The 25,884-nt window shown below is 45.0% G+C and overlaps 1 protein-coding gene across 1 annotated transcript in view; it reads right to left on the bottom strand.

Moving 5' to 3' along the window:
• The window catches only part of LOC144755464 (uncharacterized), a 204,535-nt gene that overhangs the window by 37,712 nt on the left and 140,939 nt on the right, over positions 1-25,884 (bottom strand). Inside the window, exon 4 of the mRNA XM_078644424.1 lies at positions 14,674-14,729. Within this exon, the coding sequence (XP_078500550.1) occupies positions 14,674-14,729 (56 nt within the window). The remainder of the gene's footprint in view (positions 1-14,673; positions 14,730-25,884) is intronic.

The following is a 25,884-nucleotide window of genomic DNA, read 5'->3' as shown; positions in this document are numbered from 1 at the left end:
CCGCATCTCAGCCAACGGCGGAGCCAGGACGGCGACGGCGATCCACGAGGGTGCGGGGTCGACGGGGCCGGTCGGGCGGCCCTTCTACTGCGGAGACATCGACGGAGCGGAAGGGGGTACTGGAGGTGCTGTCTGCGTTGTCTGGTTCGCGAGATGATACCATCGCGGAAGAGGAGAACCCTGGTGGCGAGGGGGCATCGACGGACTCGGAGGACTCGGTGGCAGATAGCACCGGCACACCGGAGGTCACGCCAAAATCGGCTGAGGACCTTCTTGATGGACAAGGTTGACGGGGTGAGCTGCATCCTTTTGGGTGGGGGCCCGTAGCGGGGGTGGCGGGAGCCGATGGTTCAGCATGATCCTCGAAGAAGCGGGGGGTGGGGTGCCTTGCCTTTGCCCCGAGGGTTTCCGTTGCTGTTTGGGGCTAGCATTAGTCCTGGTAGCCAGGGCGTCGGGGGCCCACTGCCACCACCCAGCCCGCATCCGGCCCTTAAGGCCTTCCTACGGTGGCGACCGTAGGATTAGTTTGGGACGAAGGGTTTTCTGAGGGCTTGGTTTGGATGGGAACTAGATGGAATTATTTGGGTCCTGTTCTGGGGAGGGTGGGCAGGGGTTTGGTTAATGTAAGAGTTGTTGAGTTCTGGTTGGGGGAAATGACCGCCATCAGTGCTGGGGGGATTGTTGTATGCTTTTTGTTGAGACCCGGATGGGGAGACTTTGCACGAACAGTATGGGACAATGGCTGACGTTGCTAATGTGAAGTGTATTACTTGGAACGTGCGGGGGCTTCATACCATGTCTAGGCGGCACAAAGTCCACGCTTATTTAGTGCGTAGGGGAATACAAATGGCGCTGCTGCAGGAGACCCATTTGACCAAGGCGGAAGGGGCGGCGCTACAGCGCAGATGGAGGGGGCAGGTCTTTCATACGTCGTACTCAGCGTATGCCAGGGGGGCGCTAATCTGGATTAGGGCTGGGGTTCCCTTCCAGGTCACAAACTCAGTGGTAGATCCAGAGGGGCGCTACGTGGCCATCTCGGGTACTCTGGGGGGGAGGGCCCTGAACGTTTGCTGTGTTTACGCACCTAACATGGACCAGATTGCCTTCCTTTCTAGGTTATCGGGCTCGCTGGCCCACTTTTTCACGGGGCCCCTCCTGATCGGTGGGGACTTCAATTCGGTAGTGGATGTGGAGACCGATCGTTCACACCCGCCCCTTCCTGATTCTCCGGTCCGCCGTGTGGCCAAGGGCCGTAGGGACTGGCAGGCACGGTGGGGTCTGACGGATATTTGGAGAGCGCAACACCCTGAGGCTAGAGATTACTCCTATTTTTCGGGTCTTCACGAGTTGCACGTTCGGCTGGACGGGTTTCTTGGCTCGACTGAACTGGTTTCAGCGGCCGTCCGTTCCGAATACTTGACTAGGACCGTTTCGGACCATAATCCCCTCCTGCTGGCCCTTCGCTGGTTTCCAGGGGCGCCGGCGGTGCCCACCTGGAAGTTACGCCCTGAGACCCTCGAGGACACTGTATTCAGAGCGGACTTAGGTGATAAGATCGAGGAGTATTTCGCATCCAATGGGGGCTCTGCGAGCTCGAGGGCACTGGAATGGGACGCTTTTAAGGTGGTGGTAAGGGGTTATTGCATCTCCAAGAAGGTAGGGGTGAGGCGGGTTATCCTTGAGGACTTGGACGTGGCTGATCGGAGGCTCCGTGAGTTGGAACTCCGCCGCCCCGGGCACCCTGAACTCCAGGGACGCACGGCGGAGGCAAGGGAGGCGGTGGCGGCTGAGGTTGAGCGGCTGCGCTGCTTCGACTACAAGGCCTATGCGGTTCGGTCCCTTGCAGAAGGGGATAGGTCGAGCGCATTGCTGGCATGGCTGGCTAGCCCTACGCGCCAGACCTCACTGACGACGTCCATGCGCATGGCGAATGGGACCATGGTGCACACTCAACCGGAGATTTTAGGCTGCTACCGGCACTACTATGACCAGTTGTATCGCAGTCGTGCTGCCAAAGACCCTGACCTTCTCGAGGACTATCTGAGGCCCCTGGAGCTCCCAGTAGTGGAGCCCGACGTGGCGAAAGCCCTGGGGTCCGATATTGAACTAGGGGAGGTCCGCAGCGCCATTAAGAAGATGGCGCGGAATAAGACCCCAGGCCTGGATGGTCTTCCTGTGGAATTTTACGCGGCCTATGCCGACCTTTTGGCTCCAAGACTGGTGACTGTTTATAGAGAGGCGAAGAGGCTTGGCCGACTGCCTGGCTCGATGCGCGAGGCCCTGGTGGTTCCCCTCCTCAAGCCGGGGCGGGACTCGACCGATCCGGCGTCCTACCGTCCTTTATCGATGCTGACGGTCGATTATAAGATTCTGAGCAGCATCTTGGCCGCGAGACTGCTGGGCCATATGACCTCCCTGGTGCATGAGGACCAGGCTGGGTTCATCCCCAAGCGCAACACAACAATGAACATCCGTAGGTTGTTCCGCTTGCTGGGGGACCCGCTGGTGGATGCCCCGTGCCCGGTGGTCCTATCGGTGGACTTAGAGAAGGCGTTTGATAGCCTGGAATGGGACTACCTACACGCTGTGTTGCGGCGATTCGGTCTCGGCGAGGGCTTCATCAGGTGGACCGCGGTCTTATATGCCTCCGCATCGGCCAGGGTTCGGGCGGGTCCGTTAATCTCCTCGGAGTACCCAGTAGAAAGGGGTACGAGACAGGGTTGTTCGTTATCCCCACTTCTCTTCGCGCTAGCGGTGGAGCCCCTCGCATTGCTACTCCGTTCGGGGGCGCATTACAGTGGGTTCTGGACACCTTCGGGCCCGCACCACGTTTCGTTATATGCCGACAACCTGTTGCTCTTCCTTGAGGACCCAGTCGGGGCCTTACATGGAGCTGAGACGGCGCTCACGGCGTTTGGGGTGGTCTCGGGCCTACGAGTGAATTGGGCCAAGACATGCCTTTTCCCGGTTCGCAGAGGCACCCCTAGTCCGGTCCTCAATAGAGAGCTTAGATGGGAACCTGACTGCTTCAGGTACCTGGGAGTGTACATCTATCATGATCCATCTGACCTCCTAGACGGAAACATTACCAGATGCAGTCGGGCTTTACGGGGGAATATGGACTTCTGGGCTACGCTACCGCTCTCGTTGGCGGGGCGGGTCGCTCTCCTCAAAATGGTGGCCCTTCCTCGGCTGCTGTACTATTTCCGGGCGCTACCGGTTTGGATCCCGCCAGCCACCTTTAGGCTCCTCCGGTCGATGATAGTCGGCTTCCTCTGGGGCTCGGGCCGCCGTAGAGTGGCCCTTAAGACCCTGATGAGGCCGAAAGCCGAGGGGGGACTCGCGGTGCCGGATCTTGAGAAATACTATCTGGCGGCGCAGCTCCAGACCCTCACCCAGGAGATTGCCAGGGAATTCCGTGGCCCGGAGGACAGGAGGGGTATAGGGATAGCCAGGCATGTCCTATCCTTCATAGCTCTACGCCAACGCTTGGCCTTGCAGGATCTGACGTTGGAGGAAAAGACCCTTCGCCTATGTTGGAACCGGGCTCACGCCCGGGGACAATTGCGGATACCGTATGCGCCTGAAATACCGTTGGGGATGTTGACGGCCTTGCCCCATGGCGGCGATTGGTCGCGTTTGGCGGACTGGGAAGGCGCGGGGTTGCAGTTGGTGGGGGATCTTTATGAGGCTGGGGTACTTTTGCCCTTTCAGGAGCTCATTGACCGCTTCGGGATTCCCCACGGTGACTTCCTGTTGCACTCGGCCCTGGTCCGTGCGATCCAGGCACATTGGAAAGGCGGACGGGAGGAACCTCCTACGTCTCCGGTGTGCCAATACGTCATGATGTCTGCGGGCACGGTGAAGGCGGTCACCTGCCTCTACGGTAGGTTGCTCAATGAAGGGCTGACCCCCCTTACGACCCTGAAGGCCCGGTGGGAGGCAGACATAGGCAAGGAAATCCCGGAAGCGACCTGGTCTCAGCTCGTACGACGGGCCTGGAAGGGGACGCGCCACGCCCGTTTTCAGTTGGTCCACTATTACATACTCCATCGGGCATATCTGACCCCGGCGAAAATCCAACAGTACTTCGCCACGGGCTCAGCAACCTGCCCCAGATGCCCGGCGCCGGAGGCGGACCTCCTACATATGTTGTGGGCCTGCCCGGGTTTGTCCTCCTACTGGGTGGAAGTGGAGAGGACCCTGACGGAGGTGACGGGGAGACCACTATCGGTCGATGCGGCGGTGGGCCTCTTGCATTGGTTTCCACATACCCCCAAAAACAAAATTTCCAGTAAATTTATTGATTTAGGGCTTTTATTGGCCAAACGAGAGGTGACCAGGAACTGGAAGGCACGTGCTGGTCCGACTGGGAACAGGTGGCATAGCGAACTCTTGAAGTGGGCGGCGGGAGAAAGCACGTTGAGATACCAACTGGCTGGGAGACAGCGTAACGAAAAAGCACAGGAGGCAGCGCTAGAATGGGAGACGCTAGTACAGGCCCTCAGAGACTATTGCGCCCCTGACGACTCTGATGGTGAGATTGCAGCGCGCCCTGAGTCCCGATAGGCGAGTGCGTTTTCTGTTTTTGATACGCTCATCTTGGGTCTCTCATGAATCCCTTTGCGGCTGCTACCATACACTGATGGCGGGGGTGGGTTGGGGAGGGAATTTTTCCTGTTTTTTAGTACTGTAGTGTTTTAATGGGTGGGACTTTCTTTTGGATTTTGGGGCTTGTTTAGAAAAGCAGATGACGGACAGTGGATCATCCGGACCAGCCTTGCGCTCCTGCTGAGCTCCCGCTGGATTTTATCGCCCAGCCTTTGGACTGTGGGCTGAATGATTATGTATGAAAATGTGCTGCGGGGGGTGAGCGGGATGCGGTTAGTTGATTTCAGTGGAATTTTGGTGATGGTCATATATGTAACAGTTTGCTGATTCCTGCAATAAAAATATATTTCAAAAAAAAATAAAAAAAATAAATAAAAAAATGGATGTGCAAAATGAGCACCAATTTAATATCATAATATATACTAGAGTTAGGGTTTTGCAGGAAGGAATCAAAATTAGAAAAAAAGGCCTAGGCATAAGAAAGCTCTGGAATGCACGATGTCCAAGGATAGGTTACAGAAAAACAAACAGAAAAGTAAGGGTAAAACACAAACATAAGAGAAAACAAAATGAAACTGAATTCAAGGACAAAAATGGGAAAAGGCACTGAACTCATTGATAGACTTCAACTGCATTAATAGACTTCCACTGCATTGTGATGCAGGACATTGACCTCCTGGAACACTTTAAAGGTAAAAGACAAACATAGGAAATGGCACAGGCACAGGAAATATCATAGCCATTATGATTTATGTAAAACAGTTGGAAACCCATCAAGTCTCTATCCTGATTGAGAATGAAATAAAGAGCGATTCCTAGTCTGGTAGAAGTAGATGCTCTAAAGCAAATAGTGCAAAACTCTTTGGCTCTTTTGTTGGGGCTGGGAGACTACTGAAATGCAGCTTAGCGAACGTATTCCCTGTAGTGATCCAGTGAAGTCCTGAGACCACCAGCAGAAAAGCAGAAAGACAATGCCCCTCTCCAGCAGAGGGAAGACCACACCCACTCTCCCTTGTGGGGTGAAAAAGGAAAACTCCCTGTCACTATGGTCAAAGCAGTAGGAATCCAGTGTCTCCTACACATCATGTGGCCGTTCCGAAACACCATACCTTTCCATGTCTGGGTAGCAAAAGTAATCCTACAATTCTTTGCAACCTGTGGGTGAACCCACCATCCTCTCCCAGCCTGAGGACACAACAATCAGTTGGAGAAAGAGAACCAGATAGAGGAGGACCAGGAGGGTCACAAGTGAGAGGAGGAGGAGGAGAACAAAGAAATGGAGGAGTATGAGAACCAACAGGAGATCCAGGTTCACCAGTAGAACCAAGAGCATAGGAGGACCAGGAGTAACTAGAGGACTAGGTGGACAAAGAAAATCAGTTTCAAAAGGACAACAGCCAGAAGGACCAGAAGGACCAGAAGGAGGAGGACCAGGGACTGCTGGACCAAAGAGAGGTCATTGAGGGCCAGGGTCAAATCCCGAAGCCTGAATCTAGTGGGGACAGCAGGGCCTGCAGCAAAGAACCATGACCAGAAGTACTAGGAACAGACCAATGACTAACAAGAACAGGACCAGTAAGGTCAGTGCCAAAATAACAAGGACTGGAGAAGGTGACCAGGACTGAAGAATCAGGACCAAGTGTGCCCGGAAGACTTGGACAAGCAAAAAGAGGACCCGGAGAAGGACCAAGACGTGGAGGACCAGGACCAAGAAGTTCAGGAGGATAAGGACAAAAAGGACCGAGAGGATAGGAGGACCAAGAGACCAGCAGAAGAGCAGGAGGTAGAGGACTAGGAATATGGATAGTGGGGCCTAGAGATATAAGAACTAGGAGGACAAAGACAAAAGTAGGAGGACAAACAGAAGAACCACAAGGATGAGGAATTAGACTGGGAGGAGAAGGAAGGGGGAGGGAGATGGGGAGCACAAGGACCCTGAGGGCAACGATCAGTAGGATCAGACCTGAAGGACCATAGACAGGACCAGCGCATGGAGGAGGATCGGGGGACTAGGACAAGAAAGATCAGGACATTCTCGGACCCAGTAAAAAAAAAAAAGACAAAATGAAGGGGGAGGGGTAGGAAGAATACTTGGAGGACAGCACCAGACGGAAAAGGAGGAGGAGGAGCAGGAGATCAATGATGATGAGAAGGATAAGGACCAAAAGGATAAGAAAGGATTAGGATGATGGTGACCAGGAGGAGTAAAACGAGGAGGAGGATGGAGACAAGGGGATGGTAATAAAAAGGAGAAAAAGGATGTTAAAATGAAATTTGAAGTATATTTTGCTTATTGCTGGTCACTTTTGGCATCTTCTTCATTTAGGACTGAGGAGGCAAAAACATTTTGCACAAGATTGCACAATGTGTTGTAATTGAGAAGCAAAGATTGCAATCAGTAATTTGTGTTTCAATGGCAACGACATAACCACAGCCCCTGACGTTCGACAAAGATGCACTTCTTTTTGTGCTGCTTTAATGCATCCGTCTAGGCTGTTTTATATTCTTTTCAGTAAAAGTGTTAACCATTATGAATAATTCAATAAAGAGATACAGGGCTATTTTCTAGAGGTCCAGCATACATGCCCAATAACGAGCAACTTAAGAAGGTATGCAGTTCCTACCATGAACTGAGGGGGACAGGAGGACTTTGTGTTCATCAAGCCGTCATAGATGTACAGAGGGAACAGGGAATTCCTCCTGTTGGAATTTAGGGCCTTCACACACCCAGCTGGGTGTCATGCTTCATCATAGGGTGTGCTCCTCATCAGGTCGGCGCTGCAATACCTGACGAGCTCTCTATGAGGGGCTCTTTGGCGGAGATCTTTTATTCCAAATTGCCGTATGGTGCCGTGGGGGTGAGGGACCTATGTGTGTAGATGGAAGGAGTGCAAGTGAATGAACCAAGGGATTAGTTAAAACAGGAAGTGGAAGCTCCAGAGAGAACAATTTTAATGAGTAGGGCCTTCAACCTCATTAAAAACAGGGTGGTGCACTTCTGAAATGATGTTTCAGGATTGTCGCACTGTCAAGTGGCCAACATGTTTCTCACCTGGTAGTCCTCAGATCTCTCGGCGATTCGTCAAGACCAATATAGAAGATTAAATCTATCTACACATTGGAAGGTTTTCTGGTGATGTGTCCCTAATAAACCAACCTATAGTGAGTTACCTGTATTTTGGATGATCAACCTAATAAAATAAGAACAACATGTATTAGACAAGAAGTGCATATAAACAGTCCAAAACATTTCAAAGGCATATCAGGTGTCCCCATAGAAAATAGCATGCTAAAAACACACAGTGGTGTAAACTTAAAACCAAAGTGGGAGCCATGTGAGTGCAAGGTACACTGGTGTTTTTATGGCTTTTAAGTTGATACGGTGGTACAACCACCATGTTAGTGGCAGAAAACCCACACTGACCCTTTAAGGGTTGGTAAATCTCATCATCGACTCCCTGGCAGACCTGGCACTCTGAATTTCCTAGTGTCCTGGGTGGAGTTGCAGAGAGACAGAGTTTTAGGACATACTCAATTTGACATGGTCAAAGGGCAAGATGAGGGAAATGGGTAGGTTTTATGGTGCCGACTGCCATGTCAGCTTGGAGCGAGGAGATAGAGAAGAAAAGAAAAGGTGCGGTGGCTGCCGCAATTTGTTAGGAAAATACTCTTGCTTGCTCAGTTGCAAGTACGTCAGCAGACCTACCCACTCGCTGCCAAGGTCCGGAAGGTAGTGAGCTGCCGTGTGAATCCTCCTTAACCTTACCGGCTATCCCGCGAGAGCGGACGGGGTTCCATTGATTGGAACTGGAACGTCATAGTAGACATCCAAAAAGGGATGTGGCTGCCATCTTTTGAGATGTATGCGTTCCGGCGTGGTTGGCTGTCATCTTGTAAGGTGTTGTTGGGGTGGGATGTGGAACCCACGCTTACTTATGGAGGTTAGGCGGGACTATGTTAAAAGTGGGGGGCTGTTTTTCTAAGAGGGCAGACATTGTAGGTGCACACACCCCCATTGGTTTACAAATTTGTTTGGATGTTGTTATTCCTTAGTGCCAATAAAATGTACCAAATGGTGTTGTGGTACTAGTAGGGAACCAAAATACAGTTTTTTGTGACTTGCCTATAAAATTTAGGATCCACTTGTTGTATCGTGTTGTGTCATAAAAGTGATCCTGTGGTGGGTGATTGCCACAACCATTGGTAGTATTTACAATAGGCAATAATCAGGAGAGGCCCACTTCTTTTCATGTGTGGTGTCATATGTGGATATCGTAATCATTTATGTGGGGGTTTTAACTAAATGACCAGGGGGTGGAGACTTATCCTGGTCTGGTGATGTGGGGGCAGTTGCTAAGTGACTCAAGTGCCCTAGAGTATATCATCCATTGAGCTCGCTCCACGGAACGTCCTTGTTCAATCCCTGTCTGTTTGTTGAGAGGCGGTAAATCCATCTTTGTTCTTTCGTAAAAAGTGACCCATTGCTTATTTTCGGATATGCCTCAAGTACTACCCAATGTAAGGTGTCTGGTGTATGTTGCAGTTGATTGAAATGTGTACACATTTTGGTATTCAATTTGTAGCATCGCATATTACTATGGTATTCTATGATCCGTGTCTTGATCATCCTTGTTGTCATAACTATATATCTTAGTGTACATGGGCAGGTGATCATATAGATGCAGTTGATTGTGTTGCAGATAGTGTGTGCCCTCAGTTCTCATTTGAATGAGTAGGAGAAAGTGATTTATTTAGTAACCTCAGTCAATTTACACCCTGTGCAGGACCCGCAGGGAAAGTGTCCTTTAACAGGGGGAAGATCCCATAGTTGTCTGTGTGGGTTAATTTGGTTAAAACCCCCACATAAATTAATACAATGTCCACATATGACACGACACATGAACAGAGGTGGGCCTCTCCTGATTATTGCCTATACTACCCATGGTGGTGGCAATCACCCAATACGGTATCCCTTTCATGACACACCACGATACAACAAGTGGATCCTAATCTTTATATAGGCAAGTCCCAAAACCGTATTCCGGTTCCCTATTAGAACCGTAACACCATTTGGTCCATTTTAGTGACACTAAGGACTAATAACATCCATACAAATTTGGAAACCAAAGGGCGCGTGTGCACTCACAATGTCTGCCCTCTTAGAAAAACACCCCCCACTTTTAACATAATCACGCATAACCTCCACAAGTAAGCGTGGGTTCCACATCCCACCCCAACAACACCTTACAAGATGGGGGCCACCCACACTGGAACATGTACATCTCACAAGATGGCGGCCACGTATTTCCTTTTTTGGATGTCTACTATGACATTCTAGTTCCAATCAATGGAACCCCGCCTGCTCTCGCCAGATCGCCAGTAGGTTTAAGGAGCATTCACACGGCAGCTCACTACCTTCCGGACATCGGCAGCAAGTGAGTAGTTCTGCCGATGTACTTGCAACTGAGCAACCGTGAGTATTTTCCTGACGAGTCGTAGCAGTCACAACACCATTTCTTTTCTTCTCTATCTCCTGGCTCCAAGCTGACATGGCATTCAGTACCTTAAAACCCCCCCTTCATTTACCGCATCTTGCGCTTTGACCGTATCAAATTGAGTATGTTCTCAAGCTCTGTCTCTGCAACTCCGCCCAGGACACTAGGAAATTCCGACTGTCAGTTCTGCTGAGAGTCAATGATGGGATTTACTAACCTTTAAAGGGTGAGTTTGCGTTTTCTGCCACTAACATGGTGGTTTTTCCAACGTATCCACTTAAGAGCCATAAAATTACCAGTGTGCCTTGCACTCACGTGGCTCCCACTTTGGTTTTAACTCTACACCACTGTGTGTGTTTTTGCATGCTATTTTCTATGGGGACACATGTGTTATGCCTTTGAAATGTATTGGCCTGTATTTATGCACTTCCTGTCTAATACATGTTGTTCTTATTTATTAGGTTGGTCATCCAAAATACAGGTACCTCACTATAGGTTGTAGGTTGGTTTATTAGGGACACATCACCAGAAAACCTCCCACTGTGTAGATAGGTTTAATCTTCTATATTGGTCCTGACGAATCGCCGAGAGATCTGAGGACTACCAGGCGAGAAACATGTTGACCACTTGACAGTGCGTCGATCCTGAAACATCCTTTCAGAAGTGCACCACCCTGTTTTTAATCAGGTTGGGGGCCCTACTGATTAAAATTGTTCTCACTGGGTCTTCCAATTCCTCTTTTAACTAATCACTAAGTTCATTCACTTGCACTCCTTCCGTGTACACACATAGGTCCCTCACACCCACAGCACCATACATCAATTTGGAATAAAAGATCTCCGCCAAAGAGCACCTCCTAGGGAGCTCGTCAGTTATTGCAGCACCGACCTGACGAGGAACACGCCCTATGAGGAAGCATGAAACCCAGCCAGGTGTGTGAGGGCTCTAAATTCCAACACGAGTAATTTCCGTTCCCCCTGTACATCTATGAGTACTTGATGACCACCAAGCCCTCCTGTCCCCCTTAGTTCATGGTAGGAACTGCATACCTCTTGCCTTAACCATTATGAATAGCAATGAAAGTAACACTTTAATGAGTTTTATTCATATTACTTAGAGATGTATGTTCTTTTTATGTTGGGGTTTCTTATCCCATTTCAGTGTCACTTTCCTTGAGGGCTGCAAAAGTCATGTGACATCAATCACTGCCTGCCATTGGTGTTTCTTACCAACCCATGGCCTTGATGAAAACATTTAACCTATCCTCCTCTCGAAAAGGTTGTACCCCACTCTTCTTACCATTTGTTCATCTGTATTTTTTATTGTTCTTCTTATCAGTAAAATGTGGAGTTAACCGCACAGATGCAATGAAAGTGGTCTTGACTTTAAAGATTCCACCTCAACATACCTGGGTGTCTAGATTCCAGGGCCTTGAGCAATGCTGGAAATGGAAATTGTTTGCTCTGGCTTCTCATATTAATTAAAGTAGAAATTATGGATGTCCTAAGAGATGCAATCATGAGGGGTGGCATCATGAGGACTGGAGCACACAACACTCAGCCTTTGCATTATGTTGTTTAATAAAAGACTGCCTTCATAGAAATTGGCAATTCCCTCTTGGAGTACATCTCTTGGTTCTCCTCATCTCCCTCTCTTTGTTTTTCTGCTCCTCTTCCTCATACTTATCCTGGTCTTCTCCCCCATCTGTTTATCATCTTCCCCATCATATTCTTCCTATTGGTTCTCTTCATCCTTTTCCTTTTCTAGGTTATCTCCTCTTTCTATTCCTACTCTTCCTCCTCCTCCCGATCTAGGCATTCCTCCTGGCCCTACTCCTAATCCGACATGTGCTGCTCCTTCTCATATATCCAGTCCTCTTGTAGGCCCAGGCATTGTGCCTACTAGACATGATCTTTGCCCTCCTGGTTCTCCTCCTTCATGTCACTTAAATCTGTCTAGTGCCTGTCCCTTAGCCCTGGCCACCCATTCCTCTTGATATTCCTCTACCTGATCAAGCTTCTCCTCCTCACCCTTCTTCTTTGGATCCTGATCCTCTGCCTTCTCGTGGTACTCATCCTGGTACTGTTCTTGATCCCCTGCTTCTCCTCATCATATTTCTTGTGAACTTGGTCTATAGTCCCTTAGGTTTTTCTTATTTTGGTCTTCCTGATTCTGGCTATCTTGGCACTTATTTTTCTAGTCTTTGCTCTCTTGATCATTATGGTGCTGATCTTGCTTGATCTCTTGGTCCTATAAATCCTCCTAGTCCTGCTGGTGATCCTGCTCCTCCTCGTCACGTCCTTTCACCAGCTCATGCAGTTATTACCATCAAGACATTCACGCAGGTTTTTGTTTTCATTCATTTGTGGCTTTCAGACCTTCAAGCTGGAGTGGGAATTTTTGGAGGACTGAAAAGAGATGCCAGGGGTGAATCCTCTCAACACCTCTTCAGAAAAGAGATGCCAATGGCGATTCCTCTCAACACCTCTTTTTTACTTTGTCGGTGCAGAGCACTCATTGAAAACATTGGGGTTAAGGCACCTCCTACAGAGACCTATGTGTATCCATCCAACTTCATTATATATTAGTGACAGGTTAACTCTGGAGATTAATGCACTTTCCAGAGAGGTACATGTACATTCTGTGGTCACTGGTACAAAGCATCGTAAACTAGCACAGAGGGTTAATGTGCTTGATTCAGAGCACACAGTGTAACATGTAGGTCACACATTTGTGTTTTATGTTAGAAAGCTCAATGAGTTTTAACCTTGTGTTTCCTGTAGGTCACAAGGTAAATGATGATAATTTAGCTCAATGAGTCATGCAACCACATTTTACATGACGTACATACCTACACTTCCTACATACAAATCCATCTTTCAAATCTCAGTGTGTCACTTCAAACCTTTGAAATGACATGTGAAGGTCTTTGTTTGCTCTAATGGGCTTCTGCCTGAGTTTGGACTCAAGGTGCTGGAGTGCACCTGTGATTCTTAGGCATCCAACTACTCTGAGAATTGACTGACAAAGGAAGTTGCTGATTGTTCTTTAAGAGTTCTCCATCACCCCCTACAGGTGCCCAGCAAGTGTTTTAGTGTTTGTCATTGCACTGGGAAACAGCCGGTAGGATTCAGTGATGATTCAGATTCGTCTGGATCCCTTCTATTTCTGCACTGCCTTGCCCATGTCAGTGTATGCCTGGATCAAAAACTTGAACTGAATTGACCATGGTTATCCCATGCTGACTGTTATGATGCTAATGGTCCAGAAGGTATTACATGTCAGATCACAATGAAATTGTGTGAATGGCATAACATTTTGTGTTACTGAGTATTACATCACATGTCAAACAAGGGGCACTTCAGGTGTTTGATGGACCGCTGAAAAGAAACGCATAAGCATATTTACTTTTTGTAGTTTTCATTCATGTTCAAATAGCAAGTGAAATTGGACTGTTTTGCTATAACCTGTCTGCTTCTGGGTTTGTCAGTTTGTGAATGAGTTAGTCAGTAAATGATCAACTGCCAGATTCATCAAAGACCCGTTTTGCGAGTCTTTAATAGCGATTCATAAGGAATCGCTATTAAGGACTTGCAAAACGGGATTCATGCAGGAATTGCAAAAAATATTGCGATTCCTACATGTTCCTTATTTGCGATTAGCAAATTGCTAATCGCAAATAAGGAATAACTCCCCATGTATTCCTATGGGCCTACAGGCCCATAGGAATGAATGGGGAGTTATTCCTTATTTGCGATTAGCAATTTGCTAATCGCAAATAAGGATGTGATCTCAAGGGTGCAGGGGTGTCCAAAGGACACCCTGTAGCACCCCTGAAATGTGAATTCACACTGATGTTGTGCACACACATGTCCAAAGGACATGCAAGTGTGTAACATGCAACTTTGAAAAATGCATTAAAATGCATTTTTCTAAGTTTTCGCTATTTACCACGAGGTTTGACTTCGTGGTAAATAGCGGTCTTAAATTGCGAATTCGCAATTTTTAAATGTTTCATGAATAGCATTTAAGGAATCTCTAATAGAGATTCCTTAAATGCTAATCCTCGCATATTAGCGAATTCTTTATTAGCGATTTTTGCATTTGGGATGATGAATTCCAAATGCAAAAATTGCACTCGCAAAGGGACAGATTCTCAGAATCTGGCCCTTTTGCGAGTGCATTTCGCTTGATGAATCTGGCTGCAAGTGAGCTATTTGTATAGTGCAAAGAAGTGAGTGAACCTCCTCTAAGCACTGATTTAAAATACTTTTACCAGATATACGGCATGATTTTGAGTTTGGCGGAGGGTTACTCTGTCACAACATATCAGACATACCGTCCACCTTATCACAAGTGCATTATAGCCTATAGAAACATTTTATAAGTTGGATAGGATACTGGTAACGTTTGGGATCGAGTAACCCCTCTCCAAACTCATAATCAGTCCCATAATGTCAGAGCCACTATTTTAAGTGAGCAGCAAATAATCTATGTTATATGTTGCCTCTGTCTGTTGTGCCTTTCCGTGGTGATACAAAGACCCCACCTTCAAGTGATCACATACCTTCCGGGCAGCATTAGTAGCTGGCAGTTCATATGCGCTTCCATTCATTTTCTTTCCTGGAGAAATGAAAATATCAAATAGAAAAATGTCAGGCCAAGCTGATTTAACAATGTATTTTCAGCCTGATTCATCAATCTCCCGTTTTGCGAGCCCCTAATAGCGATTCATAACGAATCGCTATTAAGGACTTGCAAAACGGGATTCATGTCCTTATTTGCGATTAGCTAATTGCTAATCGCTAATAAGGAATAACTCCCCATGCCTACAGGCCCATAGGAATGCATGGGGAGTTATTCCTTATTTGCGATTAGCAATTAGCTAATCGCAAATAAGGATGCGATTTCAAGGGTGCAGGGGTGTCCAAAGGACACCCTGTAGCACCCCTGAAATGTAATCTACATTGGTGTTGCGCACACACATGTCCAAAGGACATATGTGTGTGTAACATGCAACTTAGAAAAATGCATTTAAATACATTTTTCTAAGTTTTTGCTATTTACCGAGAGGTCTGACCTCTTGGTAAATAGCGGCCCAAAATTGCAATTTCGCAATTTTAAAATGCTTCATGAATTGCATTTAAGAAATCTCAAATAGAGATTCCTTAAATTCAATTCTTCGCAAATGTGCGAATTCTTAAATAGCGAATTTTGCATTTGGGATGATGAATCCCAAATGCAAAAATTGCACTCGCAAAAGGCAAGATTCTGAGAATCTTGCCCTTTGCGAGTGCAATTTAACTTGATGAATCAGGCTGTTAGTGTTTGTAAAGGTAAATCGAAGTAAGACAGTAAGGTTTATGTATGGTAGGCTGATGAGCACATTGAAATAGAATAATAGCATTAAGGCAAGGACTTCTTCAGCAAAGGTAATATAATCCGCAATCCAGCCCTCATGTACAATTACAATCCAGACAATGAATGAATAGCGATCGTTCCCCGCACTCTTTTATCTCCTGCCTTCATTCCATTCCATGCTACCTTTCCCTCAAACAAGAACAGGGTAACGACAAGTGCATTGTACCAATTTACATAGAAGCATCATTTGATATGTGCATTATATGGTAACAACACAAGCACAGCATGGCAACGTTGCGCTCACGTTCTACCCACAGAAGTTGCATTATTTATAAGAAACACAAGCGCAGCATAATCAATGTCATGTTCGCACATTCACATTGATATGCTACAGTTTACATACAAAGCTGTTTGAAAACATGGTAGTGCCAAGACTGACATCTTAATCCCACAGCCACATTGAAACAATGCCAGAGAGCTGAGCCAAACTCCTCACACCAAAACTACTAAAAACAGAGGGGCTGATTTAGACTTTGGAGGATAGGGTATTTTATCGTAATGGGGTACCCTCTTTGCCAAGCTCAAGTTTTGCCCACCAGATATAGAGGCGGGTGGACCTCCAGTATGTGGCTGAAGGAGCCTACCTCAGCCCAGTGGCCAGCGTAGTCCTCCAATGAAGTATGGTAACAAATAACATCATCCTCCCTATTTAGAGTGGAAGGTGTTATGTGTTTTTTTGTTGCCTGAAGCTACCAGATAAAATCTGGCAATGAGGAACAGCAAAAGAAAGTAATGACCCCAGCACCACAGGATGAAACTCCCATGGTGTGGGGGGCATTTGTTTTACCATTTTCAATACCTCCTGCTTTGGGAGTTTATTTTTGAAAAATGTAAAATTTTGTAAACGTTTGATGGAGGGATATCCTTTTTGATGGAGCCGTCCATCAAACTTTAATTAATAATGACAGGAACTGGCATGATGGTGGTTCCTGTCAATGTGAAGAATGTCTATAGTGCTGATGGATTACTCTAGATTTGGTGGGCAGTGATCCCTCGGGATGGTGGAGATAATGTTCCCCACCAACATGACCGAGTACCTTCCACTCATCAAACTAGAAATCCGCACAGAACTCTTTAAAATGGCTTACAACTGAACCTCCTAGGCATGATATAAGAATATAAGAAAATGCACCACATCATCAGACCCTTACACCCCATTGAATTGTTTAGGGCTGATCTCATAAAGTGAGCACCACAATTGCATATTTAAGACATGGATCAGGACCACAAAACATTTGTGACTTGTGTTATTGCATATCCTTTGTGGTAAATTAAAGGATTGCTTTTGTGCAAACCATTACCACACTATTATGAAAGCAGGCTTCAGGTGGTAGTAACACATGGCAAGAAAGGTTGAGCATATTTATTGTGTGGTATCTTGTTGCTCAGCTAGTGATGTGTTCTGTTATTTGTTTGTTCAGCTATGTTTTTATGCTGCATTTTTGCAATGTGATGTAGTTGTGTTGTGCTACGCTAGTCTTGTGTTGAGTTCCCTTTTGACTGTTTTGATGTGTTGTGACAATAGTACCCAAAACCTTAGTTGGTATTACAGCTTCTGTTTTGCACTTTCAAAGATACCAGTTAATTATGTGTGTAACTAAGCAGCTGTATTAGTGTCTAATGATGTGTACTCCTATTACTACTCCTATTATTACTGTGTTCCTATTACTAAGGCTCCGATCCCTTAAAGGGCCCCTCCAACTCAGGAAATATTCAGAGTTTGGAAGGACATTGATTATGAGATTTTTAGATTATCATTGATTAAATCCAGTCCCGCAATTTCGGAAGACCCTAATGTAGCGGTGGATCAGTTTTTCACTTGGTTGAGCAACGCGGTGGAGGCACATGTGCCGCTTAAAACCATCTAAAAAAACAGGAATGTGCCCTCGGCCCCGTGGTTCTCAGAAGCCTTAAGAAAGCAAAAACAGGTCTGTAGGAACCATGAAAGAAATTGGCGAAAGACTTATGATAGTAAAAGTAAACTTACATACAAAGAAGTACTAGCTGTCTATAAAAAAATGATTCAGGAGGCAAAAAAGAACTACTTTGAGGAACAAATCGAAAATTCTAAAAACTCAAGTAGACAATTGTATGAGGTGGTAAAATCATTGGCTGGGAAATCTGCAGACCTCTTTCGCAGGAATTTTGCGATGCACTGGCAAACTTTTTCTTTTCTAAAGTAAATGATATTTACTCAGAGTTTTCAGTAATGACATCCCCTATTAAACTGAAATCTACTTCCTTATGTAAACCCCTTGAGTGCTCACTTTCTCAATTCAAAGAGATTAAGGAGGAGCAGACAGCTGATTTCATCAGGCTTATTAAAACGGGCTCAGCCCTGGACCCCTGCCCTCCCAAAATCTTTCCCCCATTAATTGATTTAATTAGTGAAGTCATAACACGAGTCTGCAATGGGATGTTCAAATCAGGGGTCTTTCCGGATAGGTTAAAGAATACCCTACTGAAACCTCTCCTTAAAAAACCTGGTCTAGAAAAAACTGTGCTTAAAAACTATAGACCTATTGCTAGTTTGCCGTTCTTAGCTAAAGTAGCTGAGAAAGCAATGAACATGCAGCTGTCGGAATATATTGAACGAAACACTCTACTTGACGACTCTCAATTTGGGTTTCGCAAAATGCATGGGACCGAGACCGCACTTATCAAGGCCGCTGATGACATCAGGACCATCAGGGACCAAGGGGGTACAGCGGTATTGGTCCTGTTGGATTTATCTGCGGCCTTCGACACGGTCAACCACTCCATCTTGATTGACCGTGTCGAAGAACTGGGCATCCATTCTATGGCTAGGGCCTTGCTTGCCTCTTTTTTGTCGGGCAGAACGCAGGCAGTAACACTGGGATCTTTTAAATCGGCTGATCTTGCTCTACCATGTGGTGTTCCTCAAGGCTCATCCCTAAGTCCGACACTTTTTAATATCTATGTGTCGGACTTAGCTAGGGTTATTAAAAACTACCGGATGAGCCTTACCACATATGCCGTCGACACCCAGTTGGTGCTTGCCATCAAGAACGATGGAGAAGAGGTGGCGGCTCGGTTTCAGGAAGGCATGTTGGCAATCAAGGAGTGGATGGCTGGAAACTGCTTAAGACTCAACTCAGAGAAGACTGAGGTAATTATCTTTGGAAAGTTATCTCCTTTGTGGTCTTCCGTCTGGTGGCCCCCATTACTTGGAGCCCTACCAACTCCTGTTCATAAGGTTAGGAATTTAGGGATAATCTTCGACGAAAAGCTGAATTTCGTTAACCATGCCAATCAGATAGCATCTTCTGCCTTCCACAAACTCAGACTCCTTAGAAAAATCTTACCATTTCTTCCAGATCATGCGAGGAAAACGGTGGTGAGCTCCTTGGTGCTTTCATCATTGGATTACTGTAATGGATTATTTGCGAATGCTCAATCTCGGGTGGTGGCCAAATTGCAGCTTATTCAAAACGCAGCAGCAAGGCTACTGTCTGGCACCCCCAAATTTAAATCCATTAAGCAAGTAATCAGGAACTACCACTGGCTAACTGTAAGAAATCGGATTAGATTTAAAACCTTATGCCTCACCTTTAAAGCATTACATGGTTTCGGCCCGGTGTTTCCCAAACAGAAGCTTATCTTCTATCAACCCAAGAGATCACTTAGATCTGAACACCTGTACCAATTGACAGTGCCACGGACCAGGACTGTCACTTGGGGTGATAGATGTTTCACAAACACCGCAGCCAGACTCTGGAATACTCTTCCGATGGTGATAAGATCTACTTCATCATTGTTTCAGTTTAGAAAGCTGCTGAAAACTTGGTTGTTTGACCAATAATTTCTCCGCTCACTGTACCACTTTTGAGGTGTGATAATGTTCTCACTGAGATAATAAGCTGAGTTACAGCGCCAAGACACCCACGGGTATAAGCCGCGCTTTATAAATCTTTAAAATAAATAAATAAATAAATACTGATTTTGGGTCTTTTATTTAAGCAAAAGAGTTTTCTTTATTTTTCTGAAGAATTCTTGTAGTTTAGTCTCCAAAAACCCAAATATATCACATGGATTCGAAATAAACCTCTTGTGGCTGGTGAACCCAGCTATGACTTTAAATCATCAGTCTGAAACTATTCAGGGGGCGCAGAGCAGCTAGGGCCTGGCTACAACTGTGGTGGTTGAGGTTCTTTGTCTCTTGTAAACTGTGGTACATCTTACTATGAATCTGTAAACCGAGTCATGTTCACTCTTCCTGCCCTTCACTCTCAGGGTAGCAAGGGTGAGCAGTCAAAGTCTTCTCAACTTGGTGGTGTGGGGGGGGCACAGACTCAGAATGGAAACACTAAGTAACAGACACAATAACTAATTGTCCAGCTCAGTGCTTATCCTAAAGTAAAAAGAAAGCACTTCAATATCTCAACAGAATACTACCCAACTAGATAAGCGGGGCAAAACTACAAGGTTAACAATCTGACCCATGGGCTTCTATTTAAGCACTACACTTTTCTTCCAAGGCTACATTGTCCCCCATTGTCTTTGGTGGCTTTCCTGTGATTTGGACTGATTAGGCACAGGTGCAAGTTCACTAAGCCTCCGACACATTGACAACGTGTCAGTTTGAACAGTTCAGTTGGAACAGTTCTTAAGCTCAAGGAGTTCTCGTCATTATCTTTGTGCAATCATGACATCAGTTTTTAGTCTTCTGAGGCCAGGCCTTTCATTACCTTCTCAGCAGAAACATGGCTTGGCTGTCACTGGATGGTGCACTAAAAAGGCTTGCATTGTCAGCATCTTCATCATTGTTCGTTACAAGTGGCTGTCTTGCTCCTCACTTGAATCACTGAAGTGCTCAGCACAGTGGGCTGGACTGACAGTTGCTTGTCTTTGAAAGTTGTGGCCTATCAGCCGGGAACAAGTCACATGCTTTAAAGAGTCCTCTTGGGAATGCATTACATGTCAGCAACCACAGCACCAGTCCTTCAGACGTACTGCAGAAGTTCTGGGCAGGACACACGTTATTGTTGGTTGGTTTCACAGTTTATTTAAGAAGTCCGCCACATGACCCACATTCTGGAAGAGCAGGCAACCCATCATAGCTTAGGTCAGGCCGGGTGATGGTCCTGCTTGGCAATCAGCTTTTTGGGGTGCTCTACAAACAGAGAACATGGCTGGAATTGTCCTCCAGGATAGTCTTTCTTACTTCTTAGTCAGGCACTCACCTTCCCTCTCTGTGAAGGGAGGTGCTCACCGCTTCTCCAGCAAATGGCCCAGAATTCAGGTGATGTCCTCTCAACTATGGGAGACTGGAGTTCATACAGACACCAGCCCTAGCCTGACTGCAAATTTTCGAGGACTCTGCAGAGCACCCTTTTCTTTGATCAGGAAAATGTGGAATAGGGAAATAAGTGAAGTTATTTAGGCCCCAGTTTGTGCTCAGTTTTCAGACAGGGTTGTAGATCCTAGAACCAGTTTGGGGTGGTTTCCTTTCAAATGTGATCTTCTGCTGGTAGTGCAGGCACAGCCTTTGTGCAGGGGGGTGGCTCACAATGAAGTGTGACATTTCAGCATCCAGCTGTCATCAGCCTTCCTGTAGTAGCAATCAGGAACAGACAAAAGGGCAGACCCTGTCTAGAAACGTGGCCACATTTAACAAGAGAATCTGCAGTCTCATCCCTGTCTCCTTGCATCCCCCTAATGTGAGTTCCATGGGCACTCTAAACAGCAATCACTTGCTGAAAGGTCCTCATAGAATTTCTGAGGGTAGCACTGTCACCAGGTCCTCTCTCTTCAGAATGTGGGTCTCCACCCTCCAGCCACAGAATGTAAGTGATACACTTCTACTGTCTAGGGAAGCTGCATCCACCCTCTCTTGTGCCATGTTAAACCAGAGGCTATCCAAAGTGGGCCTCACTGGTCCCAGTGAATATACTCTCATTGCACACATAATCTCACTGTCATGTATGTACCACAAATTCACTGTACTCATGCTATCATCACAAATTCAGATTGTGAGTGCAAGAGTCTGGGTGTCACACTAAAGTGGAACATGTACCCAAGTGGGACTAATGCACAACACTCCTCTCCCACACAGAAAAAAGGACTGTTCAGGACTATTAATTCTTAATAATTGGCACACTGCCACCCCCTCTTCATGGAACAGCCCAATACAAGGACAGTAGTCCCATGTTGATAAAAGAGAGTGCCTCTCCATGTCACTGAACCATTTGAGACCTTGACATTACTAAAAGCTGGCCTGGGCTGCAGGCTGCAGTGAGCATACTAGATTAGCTGGGTTAGTAAAACGTTTAATTGCATTTGTGTCACTCTGGACAGGGGTGCATACCTGTATGCCATGCAGAACACATTCCCTTCCCAACAAATTCTCTTGAACTGAACCATCCATGGGTCTTAGGGACTTATGATCTAACTGCAGAGTGTAGTATTGCCGTGCATCATGGAATTATTCTGGTCTATTCTACTGATTTTGTATGAAGGCATAGGTGTCATTGACACCCAGGCAATTTCCTTAAAATAATTTTTGGTATTGACTTGAATGAGGAACAGTTACAGAAGGTAGGCCTTTAAAATATTGGTGGACAATTACTTCTAAGTTCTCAGTAGGTCCCTGAAATGACTCTACTTTGGTTATTGGAAGGTTCACAGGATCCTACACAGTATATCGTCTGGCTACATTTTAATATGTTAGTGTTTTGGGTCTACATGCCAAGACCCATCTTTTCTCTGCTTACATGGAGCTATGATTGCACTAACTGTCCATGGAGCAGCCCCTCAGCGGTATATGCCCTACTATGCCTGCAATGTGTGAGAAGGACCTCACAATTCCCCTGAGGGGAGGGATGCCCCTAACAGACCAGCTCCCTCAGTCCTACAAGGACCTGAATGGACACAAGGCTAGGATGGACAATCATGATGCCTGATTGAACTTCGGGTGAGAAGATTCCCTTAGACTATTTCATGAAGCCTGTCTTTACTAGGCATGTGAGTGAGGAAAATTGTCCAAAAGATAGAGAGGCATTCCAGAGCAAGATGTGGAGTTTTTATACTCCTACTCCTATTAAAAAGAAGTGGGAAAACAGCAAACAAACTTCTAAAGAGAAGCGTTCTCATTCCAGGGGCAGGTCTCCTCAAAAGGAGCCCTCTGAAAGAATAGGGATAATTTGAGAAAACCTGATAAATATCAAACTACTGATACACGTTCCTCTCGTACCTTTGAGACTTCGTCACAGAAATCCGTAAGAAGAGGACGGTTGGAAAACAAGGAAGAACGTGTGAAGTCCAAAGACGATCAACACGTTCAGAAAAACAAGAAAACTAAATTCACCAAAAAGAAGGTAGCAGGTCTAAAAATTAGACATGCCGAGGGGTTCAGTGACTTAATATCGAGGGACATAATATAGGATGCCCAAAATATCGACTCCAAAATATCGAAGTACAGAATATAGAATCCCTATCTACAAACAGGTAAGTACTAAAATATCGAATCCAAAATATAGTGTTAAAATATAGTTAACTAAAATATAGAATTTTTAAAATGTATTAAAAATAATATAAAATTAATTAAATATTAAAAACAACGAAATAAAACATACTTAAAATGATGCAAAAAAGCTTAATATGTAAAAATAATAAATGTAATGTAAAAAAAAGTAGACAATTTTTTGGATAGTGAGAGGGTAAAAATTACTATTCCCACTCCAATGAATGCAATAGTAGGGAAAGCGTTGGATAGCGGGGGGGGGGTAAAAATTACTATTCCCACTCCAGAGAGTGCAACAGTAGGGAAAGCATTGGATAGCGTAGGGGTAAAAATTACTATTCCCACTCCACTGAGTGCAACAGTAGGGAAGGCGTTGGATAGCGAAGGGGTAAAAAATACTGTTCGCACTCCAGTGAGTGCAACAGTAGGGAAAACGTTGGATAGTGTAGGGGTAAAAATTACTATTCCCACTCCAAAGAGTGCAACAGTAGGGAAAGCGTTGGCCAAGTGGAGGGTACAAATTACTATTCCCACTCCAGTGAGTGCAACAGTAGGGAAAGCGTTTGATAGCGTAGGGGTAAAAATTACTATTCCAACTCCAGTGAGTGCAACAGTAGGGAAAGCGTTGGATAGCATAGGAGTATAAATTACTATTCCCACTCCAGAGAGTGCAACAGTAGGGAAAGCGTTGGATAGCAGGAGGGTAAAAACTACTATTCCCACTCCAAAGAGTGCAACAGTAGGGAAAGTGTAGTGTAGAGGGGGGGTAAAAAGTACTATTCCCACTCCAGAGAGTTCAACAGTAGGGAAAGTAATGATTTAATATTAAAATAAAATAAAATTAATTGCCAAAACCAATACAAAATTGATTAAAATTAATTAACAACTAATAAAAATGTATCACCAATTTAAAAAATGTATTACCAAATATTAAAAATTAATTACCAATTAATAATTAATTATCCATTAATTATCAATACATGTAAATACAAATAAATATTTACTTTATTACAATTAAATTACTTCCCACCCTATTACCCTATAAACCCACAACCCGCTCCAAATAATAAATAATACAATTAACATAGTTATCAATTAATCAATTAATAAAAATGAATTACCAATTAATAAAAATTAATTACCAATTAATAATTAATTATCAAGCAATTAATTATCAATACATATAAATAAACATTATTATTTAATTTACTATAATTAACTTACTTCCCACCCTATTCCCCTATAAATCCACAACCTGCTACGGAATTAAATTACGCAAAAATGTAGTTACATAACATTCATTACTTTAAAAAAATTAAACATACATTACAAAATTAATACATAATTTTAACACATATACTACCTGCATAACACTAAAAAAATCTGATATTATGGAAATCGATATTTTAAATTCGATATTATGGAAATCGATATTTCCTACCCCAAATTCGATATCCTGACTAACTATATTTTGGTAATTCGATATTCTGTCCTATCTATATTTTGGAGTCGATATTCTTTCCGTTCTATATTTAGGATTCTATATTTTGTTCGTTTACCATTCCGAGGATCTTGAGGACACCACTCAAGAACGGGGAATGGTCTCAGATAATGTTGGACAGCACAGCAGAAGTCACCATAGCTCGCAAGAACTTGAAGGATCATCTGGAGACAGTGGACTTGAATGAATTCATTCAAGTTGAAACTGCGGATACCAGGGTTAGTTGTACACATAAGTTATGTGAAATAACACTCCGAATGGAGGGAGACATACCAAGAAAGATAAGAGCACTCTTTTGTGAGCGACTCTCTAAGGGTTGTGACATTCTTCTAGCTAAACAAGACTGGCCACCAGAATTTGTCAGGGAGTGCACACATGGCGAAGACATAATTATGCCAGCCATTTCCAACCACATTCCAATTCATTTAAAATATATTTATGCCAGGAAATGGGCAGTTGCCCAGGCTCCTGCATTATATAAAAATCATGTAGGCTGGGATGAGGATTCTCCTCACCATAAAATCCAGGAAAAAAATCAACCAACTGCACAAAGGCAGTATCCAGTCAAGCAAGAATCTAAAAAACAGGTCAGGGAGATATTAGATCAACTTGAATACCAATGGGTGATTGAAACATGCACCTCGTCCATGAACAATCCTTTGTTTCCTGTCTCCAAACCAGACAATACATATTGTCTAGTATTGGATTACAGACATCTAAACTCTTGTTGCAAAACTTTTGCAGCATTAATGAATAACATTGTGCGTAAAAAATATAAAACCACTTTAGATATGTCTAAAGGTTTCTTCTGTCAAAACATTGCACCAGAAAGTAGGATTTGACCGCTTTTTCAATTATGAGGACACAGCGTCACTTCTGTTGTCTCCCTTAGGGATTCAAGAATAGTCCTGGGTTATTTTCAGCTAGGGTAACAGAGTTACTACAGACGTATGATGATGAAGCTTTATCATATGCAGATTACATCTATCTAACAGACAATAACTTGGACAGGCACTTGAACAGGGTGAACACCATTATGCTTGGCTTCGCCTCAGAAGGGTACAAATTCAATTTAAAAAAATCAAGAACTGCCCATCTTAACATCCTTTTTCTAGGATATGAACTCTCAAGTGAAGGCAAAAGCCTGGCAGCCAACTTTTTTTTAGAAAAGTGTGCACTGCTCCAACCTCCAAAAATGCTGAAAATCTTAGTCGATTCTAGGTTTCCTGAATTTCGGAAGAACATACATTCTAAATTACGCAGAAAGGGTAAACCTCTCTAAACATCTCTACGAATTAATCAAACCTGATTTTAAAACAGTTATTTGGACACAAAAACACACTGAAATTTTGCGTTCACTCCAAACAGACATG

Source organism: Lissotriton helveticus, chromosome 5_1 (genome assembly GCF_964261635.1).
Source record: "Lissotriton helveticus chromosome 5_1, aLisHel1.1, whole genome shotgun sequence".
NCBI lineage: Eukaryota > Metazoa > Chordata > Amphibia > Caudata > Salamandridae > Lissotriton > Lissotriton helveticus.
This window is presented reverse-complemented; position numbering and strand designations above follow the sequence as displayed.